The 20,676-nt window shown below is 29.7% G+C and overlaps 1 protein-coding gene across 5 annotated transcripts in view; it reads right to left on the minus strand.

The window, feature by feature from the left end:
* alpha-Spec (alpha spectrin) overlaps positions 1–20,676 on the minus strand; it is a 145,093-nt gene that overhangs the window by 83,521 nt on the left and 40,896 nt on the right. For all 5 annotated transcript variants that reach the window (XM_075371778.1, XM_075371781.1, XM_075371780.1 and 2 more), the window contains exons 9-15: positions 18,518–18,685; positions 13,153–13,392; positions 11,218–11,406; positions 7,242–7,397; positions 6,370–6,502; positions 2,929–3,113; positions 2,243–2,395 (exon numbers count right to left, since the gene is read on the minus strand). In XM_075371778.1, the coding sequence (XP_075227893.1) occupies positions 2,243–2,395; positions 2,929–3,113; positions 6,370–6,502; positions 7,242–7,397; positions 11,218–11,406; positions 13,153–13,392; positions 18,518–18,685 (1,224 nt within the window). The remainder of the gene's footprint in view (positions 1–2,242; positions 2,396–2,928; positions 3,114–6,369; positions 6,503–7,241; positions 7,398–11,217; positions 11,407–13,152; positions 13,393–18,517; positions 18,686–20,676) is intronic.

Here is a 20,676-nt window from a genome sequence, read left to right on the forward strand (position 1 = left end):
AGAAGCTCAGAAAATGGCAATAGTAAAAGTAAGAAACCTAGTAAAGGAATATTTTTAATAGTAAAAAAGCAGTTGATGGAGGAAACGTATTTAAGCAAATTGAATGGAATACTAAGCTTGCTGTAAAAACAGCAAGCTCTAATAAATACCTCAATTTCAATTATATAAATAGCTTTTTACTAATGTGCCTAATTTGTGCTGTAGTCACTGACATGATTGGATACAATAAATAAAACTGCAGATAACAAAGTCAACTACTCTGAATTATTTCCTATTATAAACTGAAAAATACATACAGTTTACAGCTTTATATATTACAGTTCATGTATTTTAACCTATCATAACAGGTTCTCTATTTTGTAGTTTTATCTTTAACTCTTTCATTCTTCATTAGAAAATACTTATATTCTGATGATAATCTGAGAAGGGTTCTTCATGTAGCAATAACACATATTTAATATCCTTTTTAATATCACTTAAAGCTTTAATTAACAACCAGGCTACAGTTACATAGTTTGTAATATTTTTCAAATTAATTTCATTATCACTCATATTCCAAAAAATACTTCTTGTTTACAATTAATTACAAAATTTATAGATAAACATGTAAGTAATCAAGAAAAATATTAAGTAAGAATAAAACTATATGAACAAAGAAAAAGTAGCTAATAAAACATCCCTGTAATTATTGCTGCAGTCAAATAATTCTTAATTTCTTTTAACAGGAATTCAGATGATTTTAAACAAGAAAATTCAAAAACACCTTAAAAATAAAGTAATAATTCATTTTAAATAAAAGTAAAATGTCAGAATGGAATAAAAAACATCAATCAAAATTATCATTATTTAAATTTACATTGCTGAAAAAAACAATTAATTTGCATCTGAATTTTTTCCAATAAATTTACTTATATTATTTTAAAATAAACATATTACATAATATTTTTTAAATGCTTGGAATATGAAAAAAAAAGAAATCACCATGCCTTGTGTGCACTAGGGATTGAAAAGTCAAAGATTTCTTAATTACCATCCTGTAATACACAATTATGAGTAATCGTGCCTCATCCATTTTACTAATTTGACAGTTTTTCCTTGAACATTTTTATATTTTTTAAATTTATGTAATTTTCATATATTGAAATAATGTAAAAACACATTTCTGTTAAATTTTATAAAACTACTTGTGAATGAACTTTTACAATTTGTTACACTGTGTAAATAATCAATACTGTGAATTTATTTTTCATAAATTAGTGTTTACATTTCTTTTAATAATTTCTTACCATATATTAAGACACAAAATTTTTGTAAAAGCTTTCTAGAAAGAATTAAAAAATATATACCAAGTATTTAATATATTATATTGCAAAATAATTAATTAATAAATAAATAAACTATTAATAATAATAATATACATAATTAATAATAAATTTAATATTATATTAAAATAAATGCATTATATTTAATTTACCGTGAGTACCAACAGAAAGATTTATTTTGGAAAAAATATAACAGTAAACATTAATTTAAATATAAAGCATGATAAAGAAGCATAATAGAAGAATTATAGAATAAAGAAGTTGTTTAGTAGAATTGAAAAAAAAAATGGATTCCACTTGTTTTATTTATGAAAATAATTTAATATTACACACAAAATTTAAACATATTACAAACAAAATCCATACAATAACACTATAAAAAATTCTTACTTCCCTGAAAACAAGAAAAAAATATGAAAGAAATTCAACAAAAATATAAATTTCAGAAAACTGGAAACAGTAAATGCAGAATGCAGAAAATTCACAGATTTGAAGTGGTAAACACATGATACAAAGTTATCACTGAAGTGCTGATCCACATCAATAATATAAAAAAGATGGTATACATCCATACGCCTGGGCATAGTGAGCAATGTCATGCAAGGTCAACAATGAAAATGTTAAAAATTATTTAGAAGACTATTACAGCCATCATTACCAAAAGTAATTACACAATCGCTGTTAAAAATATTGCATTATAAGAAAATTTTTTAATCTAAAATTATAGCTTGTTGCATCAAAATTTAATCTGTAAAACATTTCTATTTTTAAGAGGAAAATACTTATAATTCTTAAGTACAGAAGAGTGACCATAAAATTACAAGAAATGTAGAGCTAAAAAAACTAGCTTTTTAATATTCATTAAAATATATTCCTGGAAATGTTTATAGGTTGACAACCAAGATATTACAGTAACATACCTGTTTTGATTTAATATTTTCAGCATCAAAATGTCCTCGTTCAACAAACTGCTGAGCAGCAACTCTAATACCTTCTATTCTATCCTGATGAGAGCCAACATCTGCTTCAAGAAGGGCATGTTTCTTTTGCAAATTCTGTACACTCGTTAGGTCCTGTTAAAACAAGAAAACAGATATGCTATAAAAAAAAGTTACTTAATTATTCAATTTAATTATATGAAAAAAGCAGTTAATTTTATAAATAATAATGTAACCAATTAATCATATTATTTACCTAAGCCAATTGTCACATTCAACTTTAACAGTTCATTAATAAAATTATACTTCAGTTGCTATTATTATTTTGTGTATTTCTTCAAACAAGAAGGATTGAAGTTACTTACTGAAGACTTATAAATAAACATTTAGATTTAAAATTATATGTATCCCTCCCTATCTAACTGACCAATTTAATTAGAAATGTATATATCTGCAAATGTTCTTAAAAGCATTTTTAAAAGTATTTGTTTGCCATTCCAATATAGAAGTTTTTATGTTCTTCTTATCCTCATTATTTTAGTACAAGCATTTAAGTTGATAATTCCATTTATTTAAAAAATTGTTGTTGTAGAAGCGTTTATATTTTTTTATCTTTTTAATGTTAATTAATAATTATCAAAGAAGATACTTTAAAAGATGTTACTTACTTTGCCATAATCTTCGCTTAATAATTGTCCTTCAATTTCTGATAACCACAATTCAACATCTTCTACAGTTCGATTAAACTGCTGTTGTTGAGATGCTTCCTGTAATTTAGATCCTTTCTTATCAGTAGCAGCAACTAGAACTTCCCATAATTGAACTATCTCATCCATTCGTGACTGTATACGATCTAAAACAAAATATACAAGTCTTGTTAGAAAAAAAAATTAATTCTAGAGAACTGATCTTTATTATCAGCAAGCAAGATATTATCAGCAAATAATAAGGTATAAAAACTAAATACTGATAGAAACATAACAAAAAAAAACCAATTATAAAACATAAACACTGGTGTTTTTACATTATTATACTTTTATATAATTTTCAAAAGTAATATGAAAAATAATGAGTACGTACAACCATGAAATGAAGTGAATGATTTTAAGGAACAGATTTGTTACTGTTAACAGAGATGGAACAGCAATATTTTGCAAGAAAATAGAAAAGGATGATAAAAATTATCACGTAACATGGAGCAAGAAAGAAAAAGTTAATACAAGTGAAGAGATGAAGCAAAAATACTACAAGAATGAAACTAATTGAATCTTATATGGTGGGTCAAAAGATCTGATTAAAGACTACACAAAATTTTAAAATGAGATAAAAAACAAAATGCATACTTATTTCCAAAAAAGCATTCTTTCTCTGAATTGTAAGTTTCTCTTTCTCATTCTCCAATCATATTCATAAAGTTTGATAGTGGTCTTAATAAAAAAAAAATAAATAGAAAAACTATTATGTCAATTATAAGGTAGAAATTTATCAATGTGTAATTAAGAAAAGATTTGTTTATTGATAAAAAACTTAATTTATGTTAATAGTTTATGTCAGAACAATTCTGAAGGTGGTATCATCCTAGTTGCACCTGCTGGTAATATTGCATTGGCTATGAAGCTCACTCAATAATGAATTAATGAAGAAAATGGAAAAAACAGATAAATTAAGATTTAGTTTATTTTAAATCGTGGCTTTAAGTAGTAAGAAAAGTTTATGATAATCGGTCAAAGAATGCAAATAAAACCTTCTAAATGTTTATAACATACATTTGATTGTTCTATGCTAGGAATCAGATTTTATATTTTTATAAACGCAAAACAAGTTAATCAACTTAGTATATTAGGTTTTAATCACAGCCAGCAACTTTACTGTAGTGATCAATTAAAAACACTAAAATTCAAAGTTAAAAATGTTAAGATTACTCTAATGTTAGCATTTCCACTGTCCATCCTCCTTTTTAAAAGTAATATATTATGGTTTAGTTAATTCCGAACTTCAACTTGCTATTAAAATTATTAGAATAGTATTTTGCCAACAATAAACCAACTGATATAGAAGAAATTTATACTTTTAATAGCAAGGAAGACATTTTTGGAACATATTTTCCTTTACTTATTAAACATGATATTTTGCCTCTACCACTTGTATTTATATAAGGTTACAAAATTATTTTTTTTTAGGCCTGAAAATAGAAATAATGCTAATATGAATGTATGTTTCTAAACTTAAGATCAGCCAGTATCTTTTTGTTACCAAAAATGGAAGCTTTTACAAGATCTAATTTTAATTAAAATTAATGGTCAGTTTCTGTTAAAACGTTCAAAAAGTAGAGATGTAATAACTTCTTATTAGATATTGCTTTGAAAGAACCAACCATAAAATCTATTATGCTGACAAAAAATGGAAAAAAGTTCAGCATTTTCATTAATATGAAATCAAAAAGTTTTCTTGTAAGATCACTGTGACGGTAACCTCAAAACAAGTTATTTTCACAGTCTGATCTATTGTACAACTCCCCACTAGAACTTTATTTATATATTCATTCACATAATCCTCATTTCTTTATATATTTTTTCTTCTTTTGTATTACGTGACATTATTTGATTTGTTTTGTATAAAAAGTAGATATCAATTTTGTTTTATTTCTAAGATTAGTTTTGCTAATGAAGTAATTTATTTAGTTTAATTAAATTTTAGTCAAAATCAGTAAAAGGAATAAGGCTTGTTAATTTTATGAATTGTAATTTCCTTTGTAAAATTGTAAGTGAAAAGAAATTGTTGATAAAATAAACATTTAAAAAATATATAATACTTCACAAGAGTAATAGTTATACTTCACTATATAATAGTTCACTATAATACTTCACTATATAATAGTTCACAAGAGTTGCATGGTGTAACATAAATATGAAACAAAAGACAAATGTGGACTGAAAATAAATGAAAAGATAATAGGAGGATATGCAAGTAAAGGTAAATGATTAAAATTGATGTAGGTAGGCAAATACCTAGGGACTAGTTTACTTAGTCTAGGTATTTGCAAGTCCCTAAACTGTACTACAGTATACTATATTAAACCTAGAGCTTGAGCAACAGGAATAAATTAGGATTAAAAAAGCAAAGTAGGCTATCAATTAAAAAAGGGAACATTTTAATAGTAAAGCGGAAACAGGGCTTTAAAAAAAAAAATTTAATTAAAAAGCTTTGTTAGGTGTTTTTTGTAATGAACGTCAGATGTTTAAAGTGGGAAATACTAAAAAAGGTAAGAAATATAATGGCACTTAAATTCTGGATGTAGAAATGAATACTAAATGACAAATAGGCAGTGAAAAAAGGCACGAAGGAGACTGGAAAAGGAACCAAGTATAATGATGAAAATGACAAAATGTATAAGAAACTGGATATACCTGTTAAATTAAATGGGAAAATATTTAGAAGGATTAAACAGGGAAGAGAGAAAAGGGAAAAACAGAGATGTAACTAGAAAATACATGTAAAAAACAGAAAACAACTGAAGGTAACATACATTTCTTACATCAATATCTTTAGTTTATCCTATTCTTCATCGCCACCATGCTAAAATAACGAATGTGAAAAACTCAATTTTTCAGGAGAGCTAAACAGCAGTTTCAATGTTAAATTTTAAATAGGAATGCATATTTGTAAAAGTGAAAAGGTTTAAACTAGCCTTCCTAAAAGAGATGTGCTTTGGATAATTTACCACAAGATGCACAGGACACTCAGATTAGTCGTAAACTGACGAATCTGCAAATTAGGATTTTTCACATTCGTTACTTTAGCATGGTGGTAACATCTTCTTCTTGTCTAAACAATAAAAATAAGTTTCCGTAAAATATTTTAATGTTTCCTTTAAACAAAAATATTTACTTATATATACATTCAGTCAATTTCTGTAATTTTTAAGTCAACACAACAGCTTATGGATTTTGTTATGTAAAAAACTGATCCACATTTTTTCTCAATCGTAAAAATACAATTTTTCATATTTTACTATCCCTGAAGCATATTGTTATTGTTAACTAAAATGTATAATTATTAGTTTTTAATGCATAATTTATAGGAAAATATAAACTTCCAGTAGAACATACCTGAGGCATAATGATGTGCTTCAATTAATTCTTGACCAGTGGATGTTATTTCTTCCATTCTAGATTTATTAGCATTTAACTCTTGTTCAAAGTTTTGATGTTTCTGAACTTTTCCATTTAAGTTAGTAGGATCCTTGAAGAAAAGGAGGTACAGTTAAAATTTGTAAGAAACAAAGACTCAAATAATCCATTTAAAGAATTAAGACACATAATCCATATGAAAAAATGCATAAAAAAACACTGATGAGCATACAGCAGACAAATTACAACATAAATGGCTTTACATAACTCTTAAGTCATAGTGTATATAATCAGCTGCCAAACACTATGTCGTATCTTGTGCACCCAAAATTCACATTTTATTCTAGATCTGATTAGAACTGCGTTTAATCAATAAATACATGAGACATAAATTGATAACAGGCATTCCTTGTGAGTTAAATTTTATACTCTATGCTATATGCTTATCTGTTCAAATATATTTGTTTCAGATAGTTTTTGAGTAGGGTTATTTTAGATATTTTTTAAGGCTGTGAAATTTGGAACTATATATGACCAAGGAATGCCCACTATTATATGTATGTAACAAAATTTCATGAAGAATCATTATACATATGTCATTTCATCTAATAACAACAAACCTAATTGTCAAGTTTCATAATAATCGCAAAGTACATTTAGCTAAAGCATATACAAATATAATTACATGAAATACCTTATGTAAAAAAAAAGCAATTAAAGTACTGATACAGTAGTAGTACAGAAATCACTTAAGCCCTGAATGAACATTTGTATAACCAAGTGATTGATTTTCTATATTATTACTTTAAAGAAACTATCTAATACCTAAAAATAACCATTTAATCACTTACAAGATAGCTATCGTCATTAGCAAATTTCAATTTTTCATTAATCCATCCTTTTGTTTCATCACAGTCTCTTTCAAACTGTTGTAATCTGTAAGAATCTTCAAGTATTGCTCGTCGCATTGATGACTTCTCAAGTAAGGCTGACCTCCTTTCAAGAAGCTGTTAAAAAATAAATATATTACAATTAAATGATAAAAAATACTATTTAAAGCTAACAGATATTTCTACCTTAACTGAGAAAAGGCAGATTTTAAAGATTTATTTGCTTACAACAAAACATCTAACAGACATATCAATCTGTAAAGTAATATAAAGAAAGAGAATATTTTAGGAACCAGAAAATAAAAATAACAGGACTTGAAACCAGTGTCATCAAAAGAAAATTTAACTATTTTCTAAACACAATTTAACAAAAAATTTCTAAAAGGACTAAAAAAGAAGTCAATAATCAATGAAATCAACAAAGTTAAAATAAGTCAATAATAATACTAATTATAAATTTCTTCTTTTGATCCCTAGCTGGCATTTGGATTGGATTGACTCCTAAGCCCATACATGGCTATGAATACCAGTAGTTGTTTGGTTTCACTAACAAGACGCTTCCATGGCAGTTATCCTGGTCTCATTAAGGTTTAGCCTGCAGTTTTTTATATCACCATTGATCTGTTTGATCCATATTTTCTTCGGAGCTGTTTGTTGGACTCTCCAATGGGTGGGTTGTTCATGCCAGAGGAGTTTGTATGGTAGTCGGTTTACATTCATTCTGTGGACATGGATAAACCATTGCAGTCTTCGTTTTTGAATCTGTTCCTCAACTGTTGACCATTGTTCACAGCAATGGCGGGTATCCTCATTTTGGATGAAGTGAGATACTGATCTGGCATAGGCATCGCATTTGGAACAACGAAGGGGACAATAAAGGGATGACCAGACAATGATCAATTAAAAAAAAATCACTTGTATAATAATAAAAACAAATCTCCAAAAGAGAGTAAAGAAACAGAAAAGTTCTGGTACTTACTTGACCAGACTATAAATAACATCCCCAAAAATCACATTAAACAACTAATCGGAAACTACAATGCCCAACTAGGCAGTGAAAGAAGATACTGCAACATCATTGTAAAATGGCCCACCCAAAAGTGAACAAATGAAAACAGACAGTCATCGACCTCTGCAGAAACTAAAAGTAATTTTGAAATCCACATATTTCAAGAAACCCCAAAAACTCTAAATTTGGAGCACCTAGACTGCAATAAAGGAGAATAGCAACTAGATCATGCATTCATGGATAAACACCATTACAAAGAGGTCTAACAACATAAAAGTCCTCTGAGGAATAGACACAAGCTCAGATCACTATGTAGTCAAAATTAAAATTAAATTCACTTCCATAAGGAAGCAAAAAAAACCATAAGGAAGCTAAAACTAAACAAAAAATAGACCCAACCGAACTAATCAAGAATCAAAATTGCCAAAAGGCAACCGAAAAAATAGCAATCACAGGTATACTTAAAGACCTGGTCAACAACCTTAAACAAATCACAAAAGAATTGGTCCGAATAAAACCCTGTAAAAAGCATTAATGGTGGACCAGCAAATGTGATGAATCAGTGGAAAAGAGATATCAAGTATGGCTATTACAACAATCCCAAAAATCAGAAATATCCTTCTAAAATCTAAACAGAAAAAAGAAACCACCTGAACCCTAAGGAAAATAAAAAGACAACACCATAAAAATACAATGAAATCAATAGAAGAATTCAACAAAACACATTGATAAATGACCACAAAACCTTCAAAAAAACAACTCCAAGAATACAAATCCCCAACACTACTAAAGAAGGATGAAAACATAATCTGGACCATAACAATTAAGAAAGTGTGGAAATCCTATCTAAATATTTCAACAAACTCCTCAATTGTGAAGAACCAACAGAACTCCTAATCTTTGACATTAGCACCCCAATAACAACACCACTAAAAAACACCCACCCTACAACAATAAAAGAAATCTACCAAGCACCAAATGAGACGAAGAATTTCACAGCAGCAGGAAAAGATCAGACCTTTGTACAGAGCTGGGAAACATGCAGGAACAGCAAAGACCAGCCAGAAATCTTTAACAGCTTGTTAACATCTGGATCAAAGAAAGATGAACACCCGCTTAAAAAAAAGATGGACAAAACAGACCCTAACACCTGTAGGGGAATCCCACTCCTAGACACAACATATAAAATTATTTAAAGAACCAACAGCACCAGTCTACAACTCGGAAACCCACCGGGTTGGTCTAGTGGTGAACGCGTCTTCCCAAATAAGCTGATTTGGAAGTCGAGAATTCCAGCGTTCAAGTCCTAGTAAAGCCAGTTATTTTTACACGGATTTGAATACTGGATCGTGGATACCGGTGTTCTTTGGTGGTTGGGTTTCAATTAACGACACATCTCAGAAATGGTCGAACTGAGAATGTACACGACTACACTTCATTTACACTCATACATATTATCCTCATTCATCCTCTGAAGTATTATCTAAATGGTAGTTACTGGAGGCTAAACAGGAAAAAGAAAGAAAGAAAGAAAGTCTACAACTCGAAAAAGAAATAGGAGTATACCAGGGACATTTTAGAGCCTGGAAGAGCTGTCCAGAACAGATCATGCGTCTCAAGCTAATAATGGATTACAATAGAAAAAGAAGCAGAGATGTGATAACATTTAACTCCAGAAAATTGAAAGAATTGGAAGAAACTGCAACAACAAAAGTACCAGAAAGACGAGCAGTAGTGGAAAGTACCCAACAAATACAAGTAAAAGAGTTAGAAACCCATTACCAATACCATGCATAAGAAACCAGGATTCTTTAGACACATCATGAGGATGTAAGATTCGAGATTTCTGAAACAGCAGGTACAGTACAATCTTGTCTTGAAAAATACCAAGACAATGTGCAGATGAATCAGAGAAATAAGAGAGAATCTGAAGGAAATTGGTCTTACACCAGAAGACACCACATACAAGATAAAATCAAGGACAAAAACATTCACTTCTCAATCATAAGACACACAATAACATTTTCAACAACAAAAAGGGCACAGAAATCGGAACGTATGAAAAAGTACCCAAACAGTCCCTTCGAAGAGATTTGGATAATGGACTGACTGACTAAAATGATCCATGTGGTCATAAAATATAAAAAAAGCAAAACCATTTAGAATAACGAATTTAAGCTAATTAAAACATAATTATGGTATTGACAAAATTTATTTTTAAATTGAACTAAGGGAAATTAATTCAGATATAACATATATTAAAATCAAAAAAATAAAAAAAATATAATAAAAATGCTAAATTATGAGTATTAAGAATGCAGAGAAGAAGTAAAGCTCACAACTAAGGTTTTAGATACAATGAATTTGAAGGCAACAATTTAAATCCTGGAACAGGAATATGCTCCACACATTGTGGATAAGTGTTCCTACTCATCTGCTGCCATTTAAAGAGCCAGTTAGAAAACATTTCATGATGTCACTCTGAAATAAAATCAGTATAGAACTAAGAATAAATAGAATAGTAACTAAATAGTTACTATGTAGTAATAAATAGTTTAGTAACTATAGAAGGGGAAATGAACCAGTCTCCTATCCATAGACTTTAATTAGACTTAAATTAAGATTCATTAAGTGTTATTTTTTGCAGACAATGTTACATGATCTTTTCAATACTGCAAGCCAATATCTAAGACCAAAAGACCTGAAAATTATGTTTATGAAAACACACTACGTGACAGAAATTAATATATTGTGATCTATTACAAACACATAAGCTTTAATGAAGTACACTAATAAAACCAATATTTTTATTAAAAAAAAAACAAAAGTGGATCATCGAAGAGTATATTTTATTATACTAATGAAGATTTGAATAATAGAAATCATGTGATTAACAAGAATAAATATTTTATTTATTTATTTACGAACCATTGCTCGACGCTGAGCTACATCATCTGCTGCATAATGTTGACCTTCAATTAATTTTGTAGCAAATTCATCAAGTGCTTTAATTTTTTCCTCCTGGGCTGCAAGAGACTTTTCAAAATCTTCATGTTTTTTTATCAATGCTTCAACAGAGTCCAAAGAATCTCCTAAATCTTCATTGGCCAAGAATGCCTGAAAATTCATTAAAACAAAAAAACAACATTTTATACAAGATAATAATAATACATAGCAAAATACATTGATTCAATAACCAAAGGCAAAGTTCAAATCACTAATAAGAAAATAATTTTTTTTTTTAAATATAAAGCAATACAAAGTCAAAGTCTAACATATCAGTTAAGGCTTATAGAACAATTTTTATAAAGTATCAGTTTTTCCAATATTAATTTTATTCAGTAAACATCACACCAACTACTATTGCCTAAAGAAAGGTTTCTTATAATCACCACATAAAAATCACTATATAAAACATTTTCAGATTTTTGCAATGAGTCTGTGCTAATATAGAGGTCCTGTTTCTGATTGGTGTAAACCTTTCACGAGACTAAAAAAACAGTGATTATTTTAATGCAAATAATGTTTTTAAATCTCATTCTTCATAAAGTAAAAAAAAAAAAACTGTTTGAATTTTATACAAATTGACTTCTTACATGGTCAATTGCAACATAAAAACTCAACCATGTTTTTGTTACTAAATTAGTCATTAGACTTGATTACAATAAAATAGATTCCATTTAAATATTTTGTTGTCAGATGTTTCTTTTATTTACGTACATTCTAGTATGAATTATGCAAAGAACATACTCAAACATTTACTCATAAGTAAGTTCATAAGATGAATTTTTTTATTCTGCAAACATGATAATGCTTTACATCAGAAAATAGAACTGAACTGTTGACTTTGAATCAATCATTGCAAAGCTGTACTTTGAGTTAACTGAATTGTTATGACATCATTCCTTTCACAGTCAATGTTGATAGTTACAATGTAGTATGGTGCAAGAGTGCATCATATGTTTTTCAGTAAATGTATTGTTATGAAGGTGTGTAATAAAAAAATTTGTAAACTCTTAACTAAGTGTTTTTTTTTGCAATCAGAATGAAAATTTCCAGAACATTTTTGGATGACAGATGAAGTCCATCTACACCATTATGTTGATTAATTTTGTTACTCGGCTAAATGCACAAGAATGTTGGCCATCCACACATTCTTACAGAAATAACTTTGATGTAAAATTCATCATGAATGTAGTTTAGCCTTTTTACAACCACGTAGATATGTAAACAAAAATTAATTAAATTTTATTAAAAGTTTATTTTAACTGCCTGTTCCCTTATGCCACACATACATGAAAAGGATTTAAAATAATGCCATGAAACAATGCTGAAAAATGGTAAAATTTCTCTTAGTGAAAGAGTTTTTCTTAGTGAATCTCTTGATAAGCTGATTACAAACTTTGCAGAAGTAAAAAAAGAAAATTTTTTTTGAACCATGACATCAGAATAGACTTTGTGTATTTTTTGGACATTCATTTATTTTACAACCATTTTCTCCTTAATACAAATTTTTGATTAACAGATCAATTTGAAGAGTTTAATTTTACTGCTCCAAATGCTCTTCAGACATCAGAACTAATGAAGTAGTTTAACAATAAAAAAATAGTATTTAACCAGTTATAAATCATTAAGATCTCATTAGATCAGTACTGAAAGATGAAAAATCATAGCAGTGAAGAGCCTGAAAAAAGGATATTTAGATTAAAAAAAATTATAGATTTAGACAATTGTCTTTGATAGAATTTTATTTTTTAATAATAAATAAGCAAATGTGTCTTCAGATAAACTTACTGAAGGTTACAGAAAAAAATATGTAATAAAAAATAAAGACATTTAATATAATTTATCGACTAGTTTTACCTCTTGTTTAGCCATCCACGTATCAGCTTGTTCTGTATCTCTATAGAAAAGTTGTAAATCCATACACTGTTCATATAATATACGACGTTCCTCCCACAATGATAAAAGAGATGTTTTTTCAGAAGCTAATCCAACAAGTTTCTCTTTAACCTCTTCAGCAGCATAATGTTCTCTTTCTAATAAAACTTGCCCGGCTTCTGCAGTACTACGGAAACTATCTTCACGAGCATCAATTTCACCCTTAAAAAAATATTATACATCAAATTAAATTTAACATTCTTATATTTTTATGCTAAGTTCCTAGTTGAAATATGTATAATTCAGAACAATAATACCATCAGTTTATTCAAGTCAAATCTTCATGATAAACTGTTTAATCTGTAGCCTGAAATGCTAAGACAATTAATTCCACACTGAGCCTCTGATGATAATATCCTTAACTTTAAATAGAAAGAAAGAAGAGAAGGATAGGTCAGCTACTGTTTCTGCAGGTCAAGCTCTAGGCTCGGAGACATAAATACTGCCAGGAATCAGCAAGTGACAGTTCAGTACAGTGTGTGATAAACACAATTACAGTTTGTGATGTCATTATATTGTGATAGAGCGTTCAATGTAATTGTGCATTAACAAACAAACGCAGAGTGTGTCACAAGTATTCCATTTTTGGATATTGGTTAAGTACAAAAAGCTGTTTGGTAAATTCTTTGCGAAAAGGGGACTAAGTGACATTATTCATTTATAAAAGTGTAAACTACTTTCCTTGTGTAAACATTAAATTAAATAATTCTTGCATATAGTGAATAATTGATTTTGTGATTAGCTTACTGTTATAATTTCTTCTTAATTTTGTATTAATTTGTAGGTGTTGGAAGGTGTGTATAGTAAAATCGGAATTGTATTTTGCTATTTATAACTGACCTACTTTGTATATTATAAGTTACATAAAAGTAAATAAATTACATTTTCTAAGTGTGCTACCTCAACATCCTTAACAAATCATAAACACATGATAACATGTTGACAAAAGAAATATTTAGCATGTTTCTGACAGTTTCATATGGTGAGAAAATTTAGTAATATAATTAAGAATTAAAAAAACTGATTCACAAAATTAATTTGGCTAACTTTAAACAATGTTTTGGTTTTAAAAAGGCCTATACATAATACTGGATATAAAATCTATTAAAAAGTTTGCTGCCAGCATTGTGGCTCCATTGCATCTCTTGTAGCCTTTTCTACTAAGTTATGATTATGGTTTCACAAAAGGCTTGTATAGTAGTTTTCCAATTAGTTTTATGACAGCAAGAACCTGTCAAAAAAATTTAACATTTACAGTGACTTCAGGAGTAGTTGACAATGTGCCAGTATGGATGCTTCCCAGAATTTTTTTTTGATTTTAATAAAACCTGGAAATTTGTGTTATACATGAACCTTACCAAAAGCTGTTTTCTGTTCTAATAATATTTTAATTTAAAATTTCATCAACAACTATATCATATTTTCTATTTTAGAGAAAAGTTTTGTTCTTAATTTACCAGATTTACATTTATCTTGTTTTATTTATCAGGATCTTATATTAATTTTTAATTTAGTTTTAATAATCTTTTTTAACAGTTTAGTTGTAGGTTTTCTTAAACCTAAATCCCTATTACAAATGTAATTTAAAAAAGTATATACATGTAAAGCGAATTATATAATATAAAACTTATTCAGCCACTCCACAAAGCACAGAATTAAAGAATATTCTTACCTTACTTTTTTTCCATTAAAGTGGTTTCAGGGATAAGTGCATCTTCAGTAATGTTTTTTTAAAGTTTACTTTTTTACATTTACACATTAGATAACATGATACTTCAAAATTTATAGAACAAAAATTTGTTTTTTTTTTGTCTTCAGTCATTTGACTGGTTTGATGCAGCTCTCCAAGATTCCCTATCTAGTGCTAGTCGTTTCATTTCAGTATACCCTCTACATCCTACATCCCCAACAATTTGTTTTACATACTCCAAACGTGGCCTGCCTACACAATTTTTCCCTTCTACCTGTCCTTCCAATATTAAAGCGACTATTCCAGGATGCCTTAGTATGTGGCCTATAAGTCTGTCTCTTCTTTTAACTATATTTTTCCAAATGCTTCTTTCTTCATCTATTTGCCGCAATACCTCTTTATTTGTCACTTTATCCACCCATCTGATTTTTAACATTCTCCTATAGCACCACATTTCAAAAGCTTCTAATCTTTTCTTCTCAGATACTCCGATTGTCCAAGTTTCACTTCCATATAAAGCGACACACCAAACATACACTTTCAAAAATCTTTTCCTGACATTTAAATTAATTTTTGATGTAAACAAATTATATTTCTTACTGAAGGCTCGTTTAGCTTGTGCTATTCGGCATTTTATATCGCTCCTGCTTCGTCCATCTTTAGTAATTTTACTTCCCAAATAACAAAATTCTTCTACCTCCTTAATCTTTTCTCCTCCTATTTTCACATTCAGCGGTCCATCTTTGTTTTTTCTACTACATTTCATTACTTTTGTTTTGTTCTTGTTTATTTTCATGCGATAGTTCTTGCGTAGGACTTCATCTATGCCGTTCATTGTTTCTTCTAAATCCTTTTTACTCTCGGCTAGAATTACTATATCATCAGCAAATCGTAGCATCTTTATCTTTTCACCTTGTACTGTTACTCCGAATCTAAATTGTTCTTTAACATCATTAACTGCTAGTTCCATGTAAAGATAAAAAAGTAACGGAGATAGGGAACATCCTTGTCGGACTCCCTTTCTTATTACGGCTTCTTTCTTATGTTCTTCAATTGTTATTGTTGCTGTTTGGTTCCTGTACATGTTAGCAATTGTTCTTCTATCTCTGTATTTGAACCCTAATTTTTTTAAAATGCTGAACATTTTATTCCAGTCTACGTTATCGAAAGCCTTTTCTAGGTCTATAAACGCCAAGTATGTTGGTTTGTTTTTCTTTAATCTTCCTTCTACTATTAATCTGAGGCCTAAAATTGCTTCCCTTGTCACTATACTTTTCCTGAAACCAAATTGGTCTTCTCCTAACACTTCTTCCACTCTCCTCTCAATTCTTCTGTATAAAATTCTAGTTAAGATTTTTGATGCATGACTAGTTAAACTAATTGTTCTGTATTCTTCACATTTATCTGCCCCTGCTTTCTTTGGTATCATTACTATAACACTTTTTTTGAAGTCTGATGGAAATTCCCCATTTTCATAAATATTACACACCAGTTTGTATAATCTATCAATCGCTTCCTTACCTGCACTGCGCAGTAATTCTACAGGTATTCTGTCTATTCCAGGAGCCTTTCTGCCATTTAAATCTTTTAATGCTCTCTTAAATTCAGATCTCAGTATTGTTTCTCCCATTTCATCCTCCTCAACTTCCTCTTCTTCCTCTGTAACACCATTTTCTAATTCATTTCCTCCGTATAACTCTTCAATATATTCCACCCATCTATCGACTTTACCTTTCGTATTATATATTGGTGTACCATCTTTGTTTAACACATTATTAGATTTTAATTTATGTACCCCAAAATTTTCCTTAACTTTCCTGTATGCTCCGTCTATTTTACCAATGTTCATTTCTCTTTCCACTTCTGAACACTTTTCTTTAATCCACTCTTCTTTCACCAGTTTGCACTTCCTGTTTATAGCATTTCTTAATTTCCGATAGTTCCTTTTACTTTCTTCATCACTAGCATTCTTATATTTTCTACGTTCATCCATCAGCTGCAATATATCGTCTGAAACCCAAGGTTTTCTACCGGTTCTCTTTATTCCGCCTAAGTTTGCTTCTGCTGATTTAAGAATTTCCTTTTTAACATTCTCCCATTCTTCTTCTACATTTTCTACCTTATCTTTTTTACTCAGACCTCTTGCGATGTCCTCCTCAAAAATCTTCTTTACCTCCTCTTCCTCAAGCTTCTCTAAATTCCACCGATTCATCTGACACCTTTTCTTCAGGTTTTTAAACCCCAATCTACATTTCATTATCACCAAATTATGGTCGCTATCAATGTCTGCTCCAGGGTAAGTTTTGCAGTCAACGAGTTGATTTCTAAATCTTTGCTTAACCATGATATAATCTATCTGATACCTTGCAGTATCGCCTGGCTTTTTCCAAGTGTATATTCTTCTGTTATGATTTTTAAATTGGGTGTTGGCAATTACTAAATTATACTTCGTGCAAAACTCTATAAGTCGGTCCCCTCTTTCATTCCTTTTGCCCAGCCCGTATTCACCCACTATATTTCCTTCCTTGCCTTTTCCAATGCTTGCATTCCAATCTCCAACTATTATTAAATTTTCATCTCCTTTTACGTGTTTAATTGCTTCATCAATCTCTTCGTATACACACTCTACCTCATCATCATCATGGGCGCTTGTAGGCATATAGACGTTAACAATCGTTGTCGGTTTAGGTTTTGATTTTATCCTTATTACAAAAATTTGTTAGTTAATAAAAAAAAAAAACTAATAATTTATAATTAGCTAGATGTATGGACTACAAGAAATTTAATTTAAATAAATTAATTTGTGAGTATACATATATATGAACTACAAGAATTTAAAACATGGTATAATATCAAGGGTGCTCCAGACAGTAACTTATGTTTGTGCCTAGCATGGAGATGGGTGAGGATAGAGCCGTCATCTTGGCATAAAAACATTTCTACAATCAGTACGCATCAAGCTGTCATAGCATGTGGACTGCGATTTTTTTACTTTGTTCATTGAGAATTATTGAAATGTGTGCTTCAATAGAAAATCCCGCAAGTTGTAAGGTGCGTTTGGTGATTATGTTTTTAGTGGCCAAAAAACTCAAACCAATTGAAATTCATTGGCAACTTTGTGAGGTACATGCACGGAGATGGAATAATGAGTGAAGATGGAGTGGTGCATTCAGTTTAAAAATGCCCACACCAATGTTCATGATGAGGATTACAGTGGTCGGCCTATCCTTTTGACTGATAAACTGACGATGAAAGTCAACGATCAAATTCATGAAAATTGCCCCATTACAATTATGGAACTCTTGCTTCATTTCCTCCAAATTTCACGAAGTTTACTGCATGAAATTGTATCAGGGAAGCTTGGTTTTCACAAATTTTGTGCAAGATGGTGCCAAAAATCTAAGGTGGCATATTTTTTCAGAGAAGGAATTGAACAGCTTGTGCATTGTTATTAGTGCCTTAATTTAAATGGCGACTATGTAGAAAAATAATTTAAGATTGTCCCTTTCAAATGTATATGATAAAATTTATTTTTTTAAATTTCAAAACAAGTTTCTTTCTCGACAGCCCTCATATAATAGTAAGAAGGATGATTACCTTATGTTCTTGATGACGTTCCAGTAATGCTTCTGCTCCAGCAACATCCTTTGCTAATTCATCAGCTGAGATAATAGCTTTCATATCATTAATCCAGGAAATTAAATCTCTAAAATCAGCCAAGAAACGATGTAGGTAGTAAGATTCATCCAGCTTCTGACGCCTTTCCTAAATTAACAATTGAACATTCTCTACATTAGTAATACATAATAAAGTATTATTTTAAATATTAGAGTTAAGGGAAAAAATTAGTTGATACTATAAATTTAACAGTTAAATTATCCCTAAATTGATCAGAATGCTGATTCAAGTAAGTTAATTTTCTTCATTTTGATTTTATAATAAAAAGTTTCAATATTTACTGTTAAGAGAATTGAATAGCAACATATAACATAACTGTCTTGCTAGTTTAAGATTCTAAAAGGATGTATACACAAGAAAACATTCTTAATTTATGATCAGGTAGAATAAATTGTTCTAATGTCCATGTATAATAGATTTACCTAGAGCTCTTCTGTTATAGGGATTAAAATTTTATACATTTTATTGTTGAGGAATAATTTCTCAAACTTTGTTTTACATAATACAATATCTTAGAAATACATTACAAGATTAAACTATACTTATACAACCCATATATAAAAAACATTTGGTATGAGAAATCAGGTATTCCCTATAGAATTTTTCATAATGGGGATTAAAATAACAAGGAAAAAACTTTAAAATAATTAATTTCTGCTTTAAATCCAATTGTTTTTTTTTTCACTAAACCAAATATATTACTGCAGATTAGTAAGTCAACATTTAAAAATACAATTTCACTTTATTAGATCCTCAGCTCTATTGCAACCAGCAAAACTCCGACAAACCAATTTGGACTGTGTTTCTTCTATACCTCATCTCTATAAACATTTTGTGAGAAAATAATTGAGCTATTACATTTATAGATAGACATTCAACTATCCTCAGTCTTCTTGAGTAGTTTTGTTTCATCACAAGTAGTTTTGCTTTTTGGAATTTCATAGTAGCTTTTGATTTCCTGATAAGATACCTACAATTCTATTACATCATTATCAACATATTACAGCTCTACTATATCAATATCAACGTTAGAACATAAAATGAAAATGTTAAGTGTTGATCCAGAAATTCCTTTTTATTTTTTAGAAATATTCATTAACGCATAAAATCTTTGATAAACATACAGTCAATTAGAAAAATGACCTCATTAGAAAATGAGCCAATTGGAAAAAAAACGGCCTCATGCCGTATTAGACGAACCACCATGAAGAGGCGGTGCAGGAGTCAAAAATGACAAACCAGGCTTAGGAGCCTCTATATTGTGTAACCTATAAATGGAAACTGCGTGAAAATTCCGGCCGCGAAAGTGACTGTTTTCACAATTAGATTTTATTAAAACTATAAAAAGCTAGACAACACCTCACACCATCCCATGAAGAGACCACAATTTAATTCAGTCAGCATATGTGACATCCTCTGGAGAAGGGGGTGCCGCATTGCTCTCTCCAAATAACTAGGGCCGGTAGGTGTATTCCTGCTAGCCCATAACGTGCTAGTACCAAAAGGACTTCAGTGGATGGACTGAAGGGAAATCACCCCGGGAGTACTAGGCTCAAAAGCTTAGACTCCCACGATCAGACCCAGTAAATGAATTTCACGCTCGTCCATACGGATAGGAACACAAATTACCAAATCCGACCATAAATAAAATAAAAAATTTATAACCGCCACTAAATAACCCATGAAACCCGCCCAATAATAGAAAGATACAGCAGCAACGGACATTGTCCAGCCTCTGCGATCTGTAGAAACTCTAAGAAACTAAGAAATATTGAAACTCCGGCCATTCTTGCGATCCATTCCATACACCAAAGGTTTAAAAAGATTGGTACGGAAGATGTAAAGTAACAAGCTAATTTACCTGTTTTTATTGTGAAGCACTGCACATACTGTCTAAAAATTGATAATTTATAAAAAGAGCAAACATCATCTATTACAAATTTATTCATCTCTTAATGGATTAATTATTAGGTTATGTCACTCACATTCCCTCATTCATAGCAACTACCATTACTAAAATTTCATTGGCTTCCAATCACCACCATCTTTCATTTAATACTAGTTTTATAGCCAACTTA

This window comes from Lycorma delicatula, chromosome 7 (assembly GCF_047948215.1).
Source record: "Lycorma delicatula isolate Av1 chromosome 7, ASM4794821v1, whole genome shotgun sequence".
In the NCBI taxonomy this organism is placed as follows: domain Eukaryota; kingdom Metazoa; phylum Arthropoda; class Insecta; order Hemiptera; family Fulgoridae; genus Lycorma; species Lycorma delicatula.